The sequence below is a fragment of the Canis aureus genome, chromosome 25 (genome assembly GCF_053574225.1).
Source record: "Canis aureus isolate CA01 chromosome 25, VMU_Caureus_v.1.0, whole genome shotgun sequence".
NCBI lineage: Eukaryota > Metazoa > Chordata > Mammalia > Carnivora > Canidae > Canis > Canis aureus.
The window spans coordinates 17388598-17406330 of NC_135635.1; the positions used below are offsets into that span (position 1 = coordinate 17388598).

The 17733-nt window shown below is 42.4% G+C and overlaps 1 protein-coding gene and 1 long non-coding RNA gene across 9 annotated transcripts in view; one reads left to right on the forward strand and one right to left on the reverse strand.

The window, feature by feature from the left end:
• Nucleotides 1-1638: 1638 nt before the first annotated feature.
• ETFBKMT (electron transfer flavoprotein subunit beta lysine methyltransferase) lies at nt 1639-8904 on the reverse strand. 8 transcript variants are annotated; one of them, XM_077870550.1, is made up of 6 exons: nt 8636-8899; nt 7436-7570; nt 6496-7035; nt 5498-5939; nt 3298-3428; nt 1639-2172 (listed from the first exon to the last, which is right to left on the reverse strand). In XM_077870550.1, the coding sequence occupies exons 4-6, from the start codon at nt 5821-5823 to the stop codon at nt 1829-1831; spliced, it is 801 nt and encodes a 266-aa protein (XP_077726676.1). In that variant the 5' UTR covers nt 5824-5939; nt 6496-7035; nt 7436-7570; nt 8636-8899; the 3' UTR covers nt 1639-1828. The 8 variants fall into 8 exon arrangements, with proteins under 8 accessions (XP_077726676.1, XP_077726675.1, XP_077726678.1 ...); XM_077870549.1 differs by having other exon boundaries at nt 7393-7570; XM_077870552.1 differs by lacking the exon at nt 7436-7570.
• The window catches only part of LOC144297023 (uncharacterized), a 35933-nt gene continuing 26774 nt past the window's right edge, over nt 8575-17733 (forward strand). Inside the window, exon 1 of the long non-coding RNA XR_013364059.1 lies at nt 8575-10356. This is a non-coding gene — a long non-coding RNA (uncharacterized LOC144297023). The remainder of the gene's footprint in view (nt 10357-17733) is intronic.

The following is a 17733-nucleotide window of genomic DNA, read 5'->3' on the forward strand; positions in this document are numbered from 1 at the left end:
TCTGCCTCTCTCCCTGTGTTTCTCATGAGTAAATAAACAAACAAACAAACAAATAAATAACAGAGAAGAAAAGAAAAGAGTGAAACACCAAAAAACAAACAAGGAACTAGGGCAACAAATAGGAAGCAGTTATAAATATGGTAGAAATTAATCCAGCTATATCAATAACCACTTTAAACATGAATGGTCTTAATACAAACCTGGTTGTTAAACTATGAAGTCATTCAAGGCTCACCATTATATCCATGGGAGATTTTAAAATAAGTAACACTTGGATTATCTCAAAGACCTTCTTGTGCCCTCCTGAAAAGTCATTAAGTTAACAGAAATAGATATTTAAACTTAAATCTTCTCTTTGTTCCATCAAGTTGATTTCCACAGTGCTCCAGAATATAATTTTCTCTTTATCTTGCTGAGAAGGGCAATAACCAACAGAGTACTCTGAATTTTCAAAGGACGTGGTCAACAAAACCCTTTCCTCTCAAATATCACCAGTGTAGCCTGTAATTTCTATTAATTTTAACCCAAAGCTGAATCAAAATTCAGAGCTGATAACGTTTAAGACCCAGTAGACCAATGGGAATTAGATGCACAAGAGTTGTTTCCCTGGACTGGAATAAACTCTGGCTTCCAAGTTCAAGAATCACAAGATCCTCTGCAGCCTCAGCTCTAAAACTCCCATCCAATTATCCTCTTTTCCTATCTAAGCAACAACTTGCTCTTCACTGTTTTCTCCACATTTCTGCTATATCTGTAACTGTGATCACATCTCCCTGGTACCCAAATCCCAGTGGTGTGCATGCATTATTAGAAAGTTTATATATGATGCACATGTTGTAAACCATTCCTATGCAGTGTGTAAGAACATGAGAGGACATTAGCAAGGCTGCATTTTATATTTTTCTCCCAACACATATAATGCTCGTATTCAGTTTTAAATTAGAGATTAGAAAATTTACAGTACATAATTAGTACAAAATCATAAGTAAGACCCAAAGGTATAACCTAAGTCTCTCTCTCACCCCAGTCTACCAGCTACTCTGTACCCTCCCAAAAGGCAACCACTGTTCAGTTACTTATTTATCTTTTCAGGGACATTCTATGTATGTTGCAAGCAACTCATGTATTTTATATGTATATTCATATGTAGCTATATTGTGTATCTTTCCTATACAAATAGCAGGGTCCTATACCTATTCTTCACATTCTCATTTATGTCCTAGAGTTTTTATTGATATAGAAGATCCTGACAAGTTGGTACATGTCGAGATAGCATAACCAATTTCTAGCTAACCTTGGTGAGCCATAAAGAGGCATGAATCATAAGGTAACAGTATATAGGATATTCTAAAATCTTTATTTTTATCCAGGACTGCCAGTTGAGGTCCTATTATGTACTAAATACTGTATGAGGCAATTTGATGCCTCTTTGATCTTTACAGGTAACTTTTTTGACATACAGTATTCTTCTATATTTTTTATTGTATCCAATTCAAAGATACAACCTACAGTTGTCCTCAACTACTGAAACAGACTTCGCTACACTTTCTCATTCCTCTCCACTACTTGAATCACATGTTGCTACCATTTCGGTATTGTCCTCTAGGATCTATTCCTACAGCAGTAAAACTAGAAAACTGCAGACAGAGATTTGTATATTTGATGTAATGCAGAACAAAATTACATGACAAAGGCTGACAAAACTTTAAGACTTCATATTTTAGAAACAAGATTTGCCATTTTACAAGAACTACATGCTTTAAACTGGAGAGTCTTTTAGGGTTAAACCCAAACATAATATATTCATACTTGGAAGCACTTGGATAACTCAAGGCTGAAAATCCCATACTGTGCTTGTTGTCAATCCATTGTTTTCCCTCCTAGTGGGCTCTGGAAGTGAATATTCTATCAGTTTGTGTAGCTGATGTTGAATGCTATGTCCACTGAATTGGGGTCGTCCAGGGTCACCAATCAGTACTCGAGTTCTGTGGGTCCAAAAGCAATTCTTCAGCCATTGATGAAGACTGTCTGCAAGGTCCTCATCATAAAACATATCTCCAAGCACAACAAGGTCCCACTTATCTTGTTCCAAATCCAAAATGTTTTTGGTTAAAATGGGAAAAGGATTCAGTTGGTTCAATTCACAATTCAGTCTGATAGCCATTCCTGCAACTTTAAAAAGCATATAATGAATTGGTATATGCTAGGCAGTTTTAATCCCCTATTAAGTAATTTAGAAAATCTCCTAATAATATTTTTTTCCCTTTTGTTGAAAGTGGTTTTTTAGGTAAAGAAGTTTCTACCAATACAAACTATTTACTACAATTTTCAAATGCATGAGTGGACATCCTGAAAACAAAACAAACAATACAAAACACCTAGAAACGTGGAGGCTTTCAGGAACATTTGCTGATCTAATAACCAAGAGGTTTGGTTTGTTATAGCTGTCCAGGAGACAGGGAATCAAGCCTTGAGCTTGAGCAATGTGGCAAGTTAGAACTGAGACCCCTGGGTGGCTCAGTCTATTAAGCATCAACCATCAGACTCTTGATATCGGCGCAGATCATGATCTCAGAGTTGTGAGATCAAGCCCTGTGTCAAGCTCATGCACTGGGCGTGGAGCCTGCTCAAGATTCTGTCTCTCCTCTTCCCCAACCCCTTTGAAAAAAAAAATAAAATAAGGATAATCAAGAGCTAGATCCTCAGTAAAACTGTAAAGTAAAAGAAAATCAGATAAGATTAAAACTGACCTGTCTCAACTTGGGGTTTAATGGAATAAAATCTCCCTCAAAACACAAGGCCCATCCTTACTTGGGTTTTGGGTCAAATACACACAACCTACATATTTCAAGAAATCTCTAGCCCAGAAATTAACAGTAAGCACTCCCAGGTTGGTACACACATCAATACAAATCCTCTTAAGAAATATGCACTTCAATTCAGGCCTCATAGGAGCCTCACAGTAATAAGTTCACAATATCAGATTACAAAATACACATGGAAACAAGCTATCACGTTGAGGCATCTATAGATAATTATCCCAAAAGAGAATAAAGATAAGCTTTAAATATTTTTAAGTAGTGGGACACCCAGGTGATTCAGTTGATTAAGTGTCTGCCATGATCCTGGGGTCCTGGGATTGAGCCCCAAGTTGAGCCCCAGGTTGGGCTCCTTGCTCAGCAGGGAGCCTGCTTCTCCCTCTTCCTCTTAGTCCCATCGCTCATGCCCCCTTGCTCTCTATCTGAGGTAAATAAATAAAACCTTTAAAAAATATATTTTTAAATATGAAATCCTTACTAGGGTCTATGTCATTGGCCAAGATCCTTGATGCCCCACTCATCTTAGCAGCAATAGCTGTAGCTCCACATCCACTCCCAAGATCTAACACAGACTTTCCTCTAACAACATCAGGATTATCCAAAAGGTACCTAATTTGGAAAGAAAGCAAAAAACACTGAGATGGGAGAAGGTCAGTAAGAGGTTTAAATAAAAGTCTTTTTTAAGCTCTATACCCAACATGGAGGTTGAACTCCTGACCCTAAGATCAAAAGTCTGCAAGCTCTAATGACTAAGCCAGCACCCTCCCCCCAAAAATCTTTTTTTCAAAAATGTCTTTTTAAAATATTGAGCACTTCCTATGATCCACAAACTGTCAAGCCCCAAGAATACAGACTAACAGAATGCTGCTATAATGTGGACTCAGTAAGCTAGATCCAAAATTCACTGTCCTCTTGATTATTCATCATGAGTGTTTTTCCTACTGCTTATTTTGTGTTACAATAACCTCTGGTAAGGCACAAAGTCCAGTTCAACCAAAGAATTTGGACAAGGGCAAAATAGTTATCAAACAATGCAGATGGATGAAAAACCCTGAAATAAAGTGTCAACTGACACTTGAGCAAAACCACTGGAAAATAAAGAATATCTGGGATTATGGCAAAGTAGGGGTGTATATGGCCTGTCTAAAGGGAAAGCTGCTACCCATCTTCACCTCACTACTGCCATGTAGAAATTCTATGTTATCAGATACTCCTGTTCCTCAAATCAGAGATTTTTACATTTAAAACTTCCCAAGTTTTAAATGCTAGAAACTGATTTTTTTGTTTTAAGTTTACAAGTAAAAGCCAAACAAAACACATCTGTGAGTGCACCAACTTGTGACCTCTGATTCAGTCTGTTAAGGAGTTTGATTGTATTTATATTTAAAGTTGATAAACAATCACTTTAATAGACGTCACTGAAAATGTCAGTATTTTTGAGGTATGATGTAAGTAATAAAGCTTGAAACTTTGGCAACAACAACCAGAAAATCAGAATTGTTTGAAAATACCTACAAGGGATCCCTGGGTGGCGCAGCGGTTTAGCGCCTGCCTTTGGCCCAGGGCGCGATCCTGGAGACCCGGGATCGAGTCCCACATCGGGCTCCCGGTGCATGGAGCCTGCTTCTTCCTCTGCCTGTGTCTCTGCCTCTCTCTCTCTCTCTCTCTGTGTGACTATCATAAATAAATAAAAATTTAAAAAAAAAAGAAAGAAATTACCTACAAAGCTCCCATCTCCAGGGTTCCCCGAAAAACTATAATATGCATTTATTTATTTTGCATTTAAAACTACATACAACATTAATTTTGTTAGGCCATACCCTTGCTGCAACTCCTTATCCTTTTCAAAGCTCTATAACCTCAAGGTATAAGCACGTTTAATCATTTACCAATATAAGAGCAAAAAACCAGATTGAAATGCTGAAAACTCTTGCCTTTGTCTCAGCAGCTGTGTTTTAATAAAAAGCATAGTGCGAATGTGTGAGAGAATGTCCTAAAGCACACTTCTGCAGGATGGGGGCTGAGGAGGTGGAAGAGACCTCATGCAGATTCAGGGACACCTGGCTGGCTCAGTAGGCAGAGCATGCAACTCTTGATCTTGGGGTTGGAGTTCAAGCCCCAAGATGGGCATAAAGCTTAATTTAGAAAAAAAAAAAAATTTTTTTTTAAATGCAGATTCAAGTCCAGAGTTCACCTGAGATGTCAGTAAGCCACTAAAGAGGGAATCCTTGCGGGGCCCACTCGCATCTCTTGTTCTTTGGGATTGAGAAGAGGCTCAAGGGTGGGAGTATAAAACTCAAGGAGCAACATTTATGAGATTAAACTAGGAGAACTAAAGGGTTGGGGCTTTGGGGTCCATCTTGAAACTGCACTGGCCATACCTTATGAACCATGAACCAGACAATACTGTGAATTTAGATTACTTACAGCTATCTAGGGTCTTGACAGTTAATCCTAGGGTTTCTCTTAAAGAACTGTATTTGAGGAAATAGCTTGATAAATCTGGAGTATGCTTAAACTGCTCCGTATGTGACAAGACTTTGAGGTTTTACTGTTTGGTTATTTTTGTGTGAGGAGAAAGGAGAATATAGAGTTGGAAGGGGCTGAAAAAAGAATCTGCAGAAAACAGAAAGGATCTGGAAGGGCCTTAAGGCTTCCCATTTCAGTCAGGAGAGTACCTAGACAGGGCTTGGCCTCCAGGCCAGTAGATTGCCCAGTATGGTTCGCTATAGGGCCACAGGTCAGCTCTCTGCCACCAGAACTTGCATCTGGGTGTCAAAAGCCGCAACTGGATTTCAGGGGTGAGGCTGCCACTGCTGGTGACTTCAGTGTTCTCCTCCAGGAAAGCTTTCATCTCAGGGTCCAAAAAGCTTCCAGTTCGTCTCCAAGGGCAGTGGCCCCAGGGAAACAAGGAAAGACCACTACTCCTCACTGCTTTCAGAAAGACACTACAGTGATTCGTGGCAAATGGTGCAAATGTTCTCCGGCCTAGGTTCAAAGCCATGAGTCCTTTTCCAAACCACAGGTTCTGTCACTGTTGCTGTTGATAAGAGCTGCTGCTTCTTGTGAGGAAGGAAAGGTCTGGCTGCCACGGTGATCTCAACTGGAATTGGTGGGTCTCTAAAAACAGAAAGAATACTGAAAATCCCAAGGCTGATGGACACTTCCACATCCCATTGTGTAGTAAGAAAATAGTGCAGTGTAAAAATCTGTAGCAGAGGATTCACAAGTGCAAGTCCATTTCAGATGGAAGTGTTGGTACATCAACTCAGGAAAATCCAACCGTTTTAAAGGAAGCCTTTTGGGGTGCCTGGGTGGCTCAGTCAGTTAAGTGGCTGCCTTCAGCTCAGGTCATGGTCTCAGGGTCCTGGGATGGAGCCCCGGCATCAGGCTCCCCACTCAGTGGAAAATGTGCTTCTCCCTCTCCCCCTACTCATGCGTGCTCGCTCGCTCTCCCCCTCTCTCAAATAAATAAAATCTTTAAAAAAAAAAAAAAAAAAACACACACACATACACAAGCCTTTTTCACAACAAAAGCCTTTTAATACTTTAGAACAAATATACAAGCGTTTGATTTTGAGAGAAATCCTCGGAAATATGCCTGTTACATAAAATAAGGTTTACCTTTAAAATCCTTTCTCACATACACACAAGATACATTTAATAAACCACTTACTTTTAAGCAGGCACTGTGAATAAAAGAAGTCTCCGACTTCAGGAACCTTAGACTAGAGGTGAGGTAGAGCTATTACCAGGGCAAACACGCTTCTTGCCTATATGAAGTCTTGCCAAGAGTTGTGGAGGTTACCAAACCATAATTGTGGACAAAGATAATACAAATTATCCTCAGTACCCTCTATTTCAATAACGGTTGTTGTAGCATAAAACATCAAGGTAATCAAGCTTCAAATTTTTTTCTTTAAAGAAATTTTTACAGATTTAATTGTCATTACAGAATATCAATTCACAAACATCTTCCCGTAAATATCTCCTGATTCATGTTAACCAAGCCTGGGCCAAAAAGGCTTGTTCCAATAGGAAAAACACCTTGATGAGAGTAAGAATAGGGCAGCCCGGGTGGCTCAGTGCTTGAGCATCTGCCTTCAGCCCAGGGCGTGATCCTGGAGACCCGAGATTGAGTTCTGCTCTGCGTTGGGCTCCCTGAATGGAGCCTGCTTCTCCCTCTGCCTGTGTCTCTGCCTCTCTCTGTGTGTCTCTAATGAATAAATAAATAAAATCTTTAAAAAAGATAAAAAAAAAAAACAAAAAGAATAAGAAACAGCAGTTTGAACTATATGCCCAGTTATCTGGGACCTCTGACCAATTCCGCATAAATGTTCTAAATATCCCTACATCCATCCACCCAAATATTTAGAGGCCCCAAACTCAAATGCCTCGCAGGGGCCAGAGGGCTGACCCACAACTGATGCCGCTGGTTGTAACAGAGCGGCTCTGGCGACCTGAGCCTGCTTCTGAGCAGACCAAAGGGGCCAGCAAACTGCTTCCCGGTTAAGCACACGGCTGCCACATCTTGCAAGCTCTCAAGATAATCCAGATATTTGCATCTACAAACCACATGGTAGATGCAAGCGGTCAATTAAAATATCAGAACACACAGGGCAGCCCGGGTGGCTCAGCGGTTTAGCGACGCCTTCAGTCCAGGGCGTGATCCTGGAGACTCCGGATCAAGTCCCACGTCGGGCTCCCTGCGTGGAGCCTGCTTTTCCCTCTGCCTGCGTCTCTGTGTGTCTCTCATGAATAAATAGATAAAATCTTTAAATATGTATTATAATTATATATTGTGTCAATATATATTATCATATATTTATTATTATATAATCATATAATTAAATTATATGATTATATAATATATACATAATACATTATATGTGTTATAGTATATTATACAATATATTTAATTTAAATTAATATATATTTGATGTATTAATATAGTATATATGGTTAAATTACATGTTAATATATACTTAATATTTAATATACATTTAAATTAAATGTGACAAAGATTATGTATTATATATTTAGTATATTAATACATTTAATTCATATATGTAAATATATCAGAACACAAGGCAGGCGAAATGCCCGTCAGGCCACCTGTGTGTGAGCTCGGGCTAGATTCTCAGTGGGTGTCACCCCCCACGACGCCCCGGGACCCCAGGGTCTCCGACAGCCTCGCTTCTCTCACTGGACTGATCCCGTTAGGAAGTGCTGGGTCTGCCCTTCAGGGCCGAGGCCTAAGCTTAAAAACACAGCGGAGCGGGTGCCTGGGCGGCTCAGGCTGTTGAGCGTTTGCGTCTGGCTCAGGTTATGACCCCGGGGTCCCGGGGTCCCGGGATCAAGTCCCATAGGGGTTCCCTATGCAGTGGGGACTCGGCTGCTCCCTCCATCTCTGCCCCTCCCCACACAGTGCTCGCTCTCAAATAAAACCCTTATTTTTTTTCTAAAGATTTTATGTATGTATTCATGAGAGACGCAGGCATAAATAAAATCCGTAAAACCAAAACCAAAACCACAGCAGGGACGCCCGGGTGGCCCAGGGCGGGATCCCGGGTCGCGGGATCGAGGCCCACGTCGGGCTCCCCGCATGGAGCCTGCTTCTCCCTCTCTCTCCCTCTCTCTCTCTCTCTCTCTCTCTCATGAATAAGTAAAAATAAATAATTAATTGAAATGTTTTTTTAAAACACAGCAAATAGGATTGTGGTTCGGGACACCCCGCGAGCTAGCGCGGCGCCTCCCCGCCCCCGTGAAGCATCCTCTGGGAACCCGGGACTGGGCGCGGCACACTCGGTCGGTACCTGCGTTCCTTGTTGAGGAGAGAGGACGGGTTAAAAGGGGGAAGCTCCAAACGCGTCCGTGACCACGTTATTTCCCTCCGAGAACGGGAGTCCGCCTTAAAGGCGCAGGCGCAGTCCTTTTGTCCTTCCCAGGCTGGGCTATGAGCGCGCGGGGAAGCTAAGCCCTCGCCTTTGAGCGTCTTTCCCGGCATGCTTTAGAGCCGCACCGGGCGCGCGGCGGCCCCGCGGGGAGGCGGACGCTGGGCTCCCAGTGCGGAGCGCGGAGCGCGGGTCCCGCCCCCCTTCCCAGCAGCCTCTCCGCCTTTGCCTACCTTTCTTAAAGGGGCCGGGCCTCCCGAGGAGGAGCGGGGCACCTGAGGTCGCTCAGCGAGGGAGGGACCCCGAGCTCCGGTTCCTGCGAAATCCAGTCAAACTGTGGAGCGTCTGCTCTGTGCCAGCCACGCCTTGGAGACGGGGCAGCGTTGCTCTTCCCTTCCTCCACCCTACAAAGCTGCTTCCAGCTGCTCGCAGAATTACATTGGCCTTAAACACATCCGCAGAACGACCCCGAGTTGCATGTTGTGCCTGGGGGGACGCCAGTGCGGAGACAGAAGGGGCGAGGAGCTCTGGGTGTCATCCTGAGCTAAGGAGAAGGGAGTTGGGCTCTTCAAAGGGAAGGAGAGTAATTCACAGAAGACGACAAGGAGTAAATGTGTGCTGGGCCGCACAGGAGCAAGGGGATGGCGAGAGCGATCGTCAGACTTTGCTAAACTCCTACCTGTCTCACCTGCGTCCCACGGTACTGCAGTTACCTATGGTGAGAGATCTCTTCTGGAGCAGGTCCTCTGTTGAAATTTTTTATTTTTTTTATTTTTATTAAGAGACACAGAGAGAGGCAGAGACACAGGCAGAGGGAGAAGCAGGCTCCATGCAGGGAGCCCGACGTGGGACTCGATCCTGGGACCCCAGGATCACGCCCTGGGCCGAGGGCAGGTGCTCCTCCGCTGAGCCACCCAGGCGTCCCATGTTTAAATTCTTTTAAGCAGTTGGAGGAGGCCAGTTTCTCCCTGAGTCTTTTATACCTTGATGGTTTTCAGCTCAGAAATAATCCACAAAAAACAAAACAAAAAAAAAAAAAAAGAAAGAAAGAAAAGAAAAAAGAAAAAGAAAAAGAAAGAAAAGAAATGATCCACAAGCCAAATAATCCACACACACACATATGAAAAAAAAAAAAAGATCCACAAGCCAAAGTGGCACCTCTCGGGGCAATTCCTCCACAGCCCCTACGCACACCTGGGCACCAGGCATGCAGCGCGGAGCAACCCAGACGCACCGTAAGCCCTCCGTGACAGCTTAAATCCCGAAGGACGTCCTCTCTTTTCTAATTTTCATAGATATACACTATAAATCTGTTTGCAACCTTTATCACTCAAGTTCTGGACCCACGTGTCCATCTTGCAACCCTCCACCTATTCCAAACTCCACTCGCCTCCGCACCTGACCCTGAAAACCCTCTCTGGGGTGTCAAAGGAGAAAGAAAATTGACCTCCAGTAAGGAACAGGCAAATCGGGTTTCTGCACCTGAATCTGCAATTGGGGGAATGGTTTGGCAGCCACCCGTTCAAAATTAGAGGCTGTTGCTTCTGTTCTCCATCTCGGCCCTCTGTTCGAGGGGTTTCCCACTTTCCCTACAAACTGGAATCTCTAGGAACTACTTAGAAGGAGATGAAACCTTGTTCCAGGTAACAACCCCAGAGGCATCCTTCTCATTTGCTTTTGCAGGAATGGCTGTGCTTCTTTTAGAAGGAAGGATAGGCACCTAGCCTCTCTGAGTCCCTCTGCCCTACATTTCCTCTATAAAAACTAATATTGATAAGGGAGAGCTTGGTTCTTGTCTCACAGAGTCGAAGACTGAATCTCATGGACAACAAAGTGAGCAAAGAAGTAGAAGTTTATTAAGCAGAGGTACAGAGAAAGCTCTTAAAGGTGAAAGGGGTCCTGAGAGGGTTGCCCCCTGAGGCCTTTTATGGTCTTTTATAGGAAACTGACCAGGGAACTTGGTAGATTTCTCATCAATATCAGGGTGGATTTGTAAATATCATGTCTATATTTAGAAACAACATGGTGAATTTGTAACTATCACAATAACAAACAAGATGTTCTTATAAATATCATGAGCCCAAACAAGGGGTTCCCTTCTCTCTGATTAGTATCTCCTGCATAACATTTCTCTACATCTGGGATTTCTCTGAGCCTAGTCAGGTAGCCCTTGGCCTTGAGATGCCATCTTATGCCATCTTGGTTTGAGCAGGGACTATCAATAACACCTTAATGACATTTCTTTGTAGTCTGGTGAGTTTCTGCGATTACTCAGTAGCCATTAAAGGGGGATACTCCTAACATGTTGGAGCTAGGGAGCCAGGTTTATTTTTTTTCTGTTTTTACTGTCTTGTGTCCCTTTTCTTGAGATGGGTAAGAGCCTGACTCTGGGGCCTTTCCCTTATCTTTCCCTGCCTAGCACCATCTGCCCCTAACTCATGACTATGAATAAAATTGTATTTATTAACTAGCTATTTAAAAAAAAAAAAAAGCTGCTGATGTATACCTTTGTTTTCTCAACCAGAATTTCTCATTTCCGCACTCCGATTATCTTACTAGCAATAAACCTTAATACATGTTCAAGATCAATTGGTCAAAGAATTGTTTTCAACTCGCTTCTGTATTCTATCCCTGTGAATAGCAAGGACCTCCCAATTATTCCCCAAGACACCAGGGAGAGGAGACAGACCTAACATTTCTACAAAAGAGGGTTTCCAGTAAAAATCTTAAGTGCTCATCATTGAAGATGCATTTAATAATGTGAAGGAAAAAAAAAAGTGAAGACACCTTAACTAAAACTTGGAACTAGGCTAAAGGGACTGCTAAATGTCCTTTCCCCACTTTAGTAATTTTAAAATTGATCCATTTTCTTTTCCTTCTGCTATTGCCTTAGTTCAGTCTTATGATCCGTTGCCTGAATTCCTAGAACTGGTCTCTTTCCAATCCTACCTTCCTCTCTCTCTCATTCTCTACAGTACAACTTAAATGTTTTTGTTTTGGGTTTTTCTTTTTTTCTGGACTATTCTATAGTTCAGAAAAGCCCTTATATTCCTATAAAATAAACCAGATAAGCCATGAAAAATACACCTGGATTTTCTTTTCTATTGTTGCGGGGTATTGATGTATTGTTGTTTAATTAAAAGAAAGAGCTGTCATGCTTTTATTAAAATGGACCCAAGTGCTACCAAGCAGATTTGTCAACTGATAACAACTGAGCTATCATGTGGCTTTATGATTTTTGGCGCAGGGCCTTGTTCTCTCTGTAGGCTCTCTCTCCTTGGTTAAGACAGCAAGCTGTGAACACTGCCCCATAAACAACCCATCTTCACTGTTCCATCCACCTTCTCAACCTTCAGAGCTCAGGTCAGGATCAAGGCCCTCTGAAAAGCCTTCTGCAACATACACACACTAATCTCGACATTTTCTTAGCTTCCTATGGGTACATCCAATGAGAATATCAAGCAGAACTACCATTGCCTGGCTTCTCTACTAGACTTAGAGAAAGTCTATGTCTTTCCTCTTTTATCTTCTGGCACAGTTAAGACAATTCTGTTAAATGAAAGACAAGCAAACAAATGAATAAATTAGCAAACATTACATATCAGTGTCTCATTATTAAATTTTATTTTTAACAGTTTTATTGTATAACTGACAGGCAATAAATTTCACATAAAGTGTATACAGTCTGATGTTTCGATATACATATACACTCATAAAACCATCACCAAAATCAAGATAGTGAGCATATTCAGTGCCCCCCTGTCTTTGCCCACATCCCCCCTATCCCATCCCCAGGCAGTCACTGATCTGCTTTCTGTCACTATGGATTAGTTCGCATTTTCTAGATTTTTATATAAATGCAATCATACAATATGTTCTCTTTTTTGTCTTTGTTTTCACTCAACATGCTTATTGTGAGATTCATCCATGTTGTTTGAGCATCTTTCTATGCTTCTTTGCCATCCATTCATCTTCTATTCAAATTGTGTCTCATTTTAAGTCCAACTTTTTGCATTGTTTTTCTTTGTGTGTGTGTGTGTGTTTCTGTTCTTACACAATTCAGGTACATTAAAAATAAGTGCTTTGTATTTTTGTTTTTCCTCAATGCTGGGAGAACAATTCAACAAAGCTAATGGAATTATCTGGAATGATGAGAAAAACATAACTTCTTTTGCCACTTTGGGAGACTAGTGTTTATAAATATAACAGCTTTTAACTGTTTATAAATATAAATGACAAATATAAATATATTCATTTATTTTTTTGGTAAATATATTTCTAGTAAAATATTGACATTTCAGTCTTGTTTTCAAATCAACCCTGAGGGCAGCCTGGGTGGCTCAGCGGTTTAGCACTGCCTTTAGTCCAGGGCGTGATCCTGGGGTCGTGGGATCAAGTCCCACATCGGGCTCCCTGCATGGAGCCTGCTTCTCCCTCTGCCTCTCTCTCTCCCTCTGTGTCTCTCATGAATAAATAAATAAATAAATTTTTAAAAATCTTAAAATAAAATCAGCCCTGAGATGCAGAAAACACATAAATTGCCCCCAAGAAGGGGTGCCTGTTTGGCTGTCTGTAGAACATGCAACTCTTGATATTGGAGTCTTGAGTTCAAGTCCTTGACTGAGTGTAAAGCTTACTTTAAAAAAAAAATAACACACACGCAAGGAAGCGTGAATTTGCCTCTGCCATCTCAGAATGTGTTTCTCCCCAAACTTGTCAAGTGTGAAGTTTGGGGTTTTCTAAGAGCTTAAACTTCCTCCTAACTTCTCTCCACAAAACTATCCTTGCAACCGTTCTGTAACACCATGTCTGTGTGAATGTGCAAGTTTCCTCTTTTCAGTTCCTCATCTGAGGTTTGCACTTGCTGCTCCTTCAGGAGGCACACTTATAAATCCAGAGTTAAGTCACACCTAAAAATCCTGACTGCGGGTCCCTTAAGACCTGTTTGCTATAAAAGGGATTGAGAAGTTGCAGAGCTGCTCAGTCATCAGCCAACTAAAGCTATAGTGCCATCTAGTGAAAATTTAGTTTAACATCTGCCAGGTGTGTCAGTTAAAATGGTGAAAGCAAAAAACTAAAAAAAAAGAAAAAAAAAAAAAACCAGCAAAACTGAAACTGTGAAATAGACTTAATTCTGTATAAAGAGCAGATTCTCACCCACAATGTTACCACACTGGTACACTTGTTCAGTTGTAAAATACAGTGGAAATACTTATCACTGGTAATAGTTAAAGCCTAAAGTTTAAAGAAAGACTGTGTTGGGGTGCCTGGGTGGCTCAGTTGGTTAAGCATTGGACTCTTGATCTTAGGACCTTTTTTTTTTTTTTTTTTTTTTTGTTAGGATCTTGAGTTCAAGCCTTATGTGGGGTTCCACACTGGGTATGGAGCCTACTTTATTTTTCTTTTAAGGGATCCCTGGGTGGTGCAGCGGTTTGGCGCCTGCCTTTGGCCCAGGGCGCAATCCTGGAGACCCGGGATCGAATCCCACGTCGGGCTCCCGGTGCATAGAGCCTGCTTCTCCCTCTACCTGTGTCTCTGCCTCTCTCTCTCTCACTGTGTGCCTATCATAAATAAATAAAATTTTTTAAAAATAAAAATAAAAGATTGTATTTATTTATTCATGAGACACACACACACACACAGAGGCAGAGACACAAGCAGAGGGAGAAGCAGGCTCCGTGCAGGGAGCCCGATGCAGGACTCACAACCTGAGCCAAAGGCAGACGTTCAGCCACTGAGCCAGCCGGGCACCCCTGGAGCCTACTTAAAAAAAAATTGGTGACACAATCCATGACACATTCTCGGCCTCACACATACACACACACACACACACACACTCCACAATTAATCCACCTGCCCATCCTCTAAGTGATAGCTTCAAAATATACCCAGAATCTAACCACTTCTTACCACCTGCACTGTTACTCTAGCCCAAGCCACCATCGCCTATAGCCTGGATTATTACAGCAGCATCCTAATTAACTCCTCCAGTTCCATCCTTGCTCCTTGAGGTCTGTTCTCAACAGAGAGCCAGATCCATCCTTTGAAAAGGAAGTCAGGTCATGTCACTGCCCCACTGAATACCCTCCAGTAGCACCTCCACCCACCATGCCTTCCAATCACATGCCTGGCGCCTTCTCTGGCTTCCATTCCTGCTACTTTCTCCCTTCAATAATACCTTTTCCAATGCACTGGACTCACCATGTTGCTGCCATCTTGCTGTTTTCAAACACATTTGCTGTTTCCCAGCTTGCTATACCACCAGCCTGGAATGGTCTTCCCTCGGAAAATGAACACCACTAAATCCCTCATTTCGCTTGATTTTGTCAAATGCTTTTTCTGCATCAATTAAGAAGATCAAGTGGTTTTCCTGCTTCATTCTGTTAATCTGGTATATGACAGTGATCAATTTTTGTATGTTGAATCATCCCTGCATTCCAGGGATCAATCCCACTTAGTCATCATGTGTAATCCTCTTACTAGGCTGCTGAATTCGGTTCTCTGGTATTTTGTTGCAGATTTTTACCCCTCCTCTCTTCTAAGTCCGCTCAGATGCTAACATCTCCACAAGGTCTGACCACCGTACTTGAAATTGCAATGCTTTCTTTCCCTGCTCTGCTTTTCTCCACAGGCATTCATCACTTATTTTGCTTATTGAACTAAAATGAGCAGAAGGACTCTCCATGAGGACAGGGATTTGTCTCCTTTTCTTTTTCCCACTAATTGAGGCCTAATTCACATGCACTGAAATGCACAAATCTCAAGCAAACAGTCTGATGAGAGGTGTTGGGTTTTGGGGTGGTTTTTTTTTTTTTTTTTAAGATTTAATTTTTAAGGAATCTCCACACCCAACATGGGCCTGGAACTTACAACCCCGAGATCAAGATTCAAATGCTGTACCAACTGAGCCAGTCAGGTGCCTCTGATAGAGTTTTGACAAATGTATGCATGCATGTACCCACACCTGTCAAGATGCAGAACATTCCCTTTGCCCCCAGAAAGTCCCTCCTGCCCCTTCTCAGCCAATCTCATCCATCCATCCACCCATCTCAGCAACCACTGTTTGGATGTCTGTTCACCATTTGTTTGTATTATTTGTTCTAGAGTTTCTCATAAATGGAATTACACAGTGTGTACTCTTTTGTATCTGGCTTCTTTTGCTTAGCATTATGTTTTGGAGATTCACCATGTTATTGCTGATAGTGGTACCTTACTCTTTGCTGTCTTTCCGTAGCCTTCCATTGTGTGAACAGACTTTACCTCTTTTTCTGCTTATTGAAATTTCTGTTGTTTCCAGTTTGGGGTTATTACAGATAAAGCCATGAAGCAGCTTAAACATTCTTGTAGGACTTTTCTTGTGGTTATATGTTTTCATTTCTCACCTAGGAAATACCTAGTAAATACCTAGGAGTGGAATTGCTGGACTATAGGGTAGGTGATGGGGTTCAGGGCAAACTGCCCCAGGACATTCCACTTTGGCATGTAGATTATTTCCAGCTGAAGACAACAAAGCCCAACAGACTCAAAAAGAGTTTCTGACCTCCCCCTTAACTGACTAAAAGAATTTAGATAGGGAGCCTGTACCAGAAAGAGAGCTATTCCCAGAGAGAAATTTTTACATCAGAAAGACTTATCTGCTGAGGCACCTGGGTTGCTGGGTGGTTAAGCATCTACCTTTTGCTCAGGTCATGATCTCAGGATCCTGGGATCCAGTCCCACATCGGGCTCCCCACAGGCAGCCTGCTTCTCCCTCTCCTATATCTCTGCCTCTCTGAATGAATAAATAAATGAAATCTTAAAAAAAAAAAAAAAAAGGAAAGAAAGAAAGATTTATCTGCATAGCATGGCAAACATTTATTTATCAAACATTTGCTCTTCCCATCCCCCTGTGAATTGTCTTCCTTCCCCTTGAAACCCTAGACCCCAGACTGATATGAAATCATACAGAAAAGTTTTGGGACAGCAAACAAGTGTTGAATTCTACGGCCAGTCACGACCTAAGCTTAAAGTAGATGCTTAACTGACTGAGCCATGCAGGTGCCCCTAAACCAAGTTGAGTTTTTTTTTTTTTTTTTTATGATAGTCACATAGAGAGAGAGGCAGAGACACAGGCAGAGGGAGAAGCAGGCTCCATGCAGGGAGCCCGACGTGGGATTCAATCCCGGGTCTCCAGGATCGCGCCCTGGGCCAAAGGCAGGCGCCAAACCGCTGCGCCACCCAGGGATCCCGATTTTTTTTTTTTTTTTAAGAAAGTTTTTTTTTTTTTTTTTAAGATTTTATTTATTTATTCCTGAGAGACAGAGAGAGAGAGGCAGAGACACAGGCATTGGGAGAAGAAGGCTCCATGCAGGGAGCCCGACGTGGGACTCGATCCCGGGATCCCAGGATCACACCCTGGGCGGAAGGCAGGCGCTTAAACCGCTGAGCCACCCAGGTTGCCCCCAAGCTGATTTTTAATGTTTCATTTGTTTAAAACAAAAATGGCCCTGCAGCAGCACTGAGCCTTTGCCAATTTTCTCATCAGCAAAATCTTTTTTCAAATGAAATATACCCCAGAACCTAAAAAGGTGTGGTGGGCCCCTTCTCCCAGCTGACTTGGTGCCTCCCCCCTGGAAGGAGACCTTTGCTTGTCCCACATAAAATTGGGAATCAAAATACTTGCAGTTCCAAGTACCCCATGGCAGTGCTTCTCAAACCAGGACATGCATACCAACCAACCTAGGAATCTTGTTAAACATCCGATTCTGGTTCAGGTCAAGGAGGTACCTATTTCTTTCTTTGCTCCTTTCTTTCAAGATTTTATTTGAGAGAGAGAGAGAGCACAAGTGGGGTGGGAGGGGCAGAAGGAGAGAGAGAAGCAGACTCTCCACCGAGCAAATTGCTCAATGCGAGGCTCAATCCCAGGACCCCGAGATCATGACCTCAACTGAAGGCAGACTCTCAACCACTGAGCCACCCAGGTGCCCCTGAAAGTCTGCATTTCTCACAGGTCCTCCAGGAAGGCAGTGCCATCAGTGGGT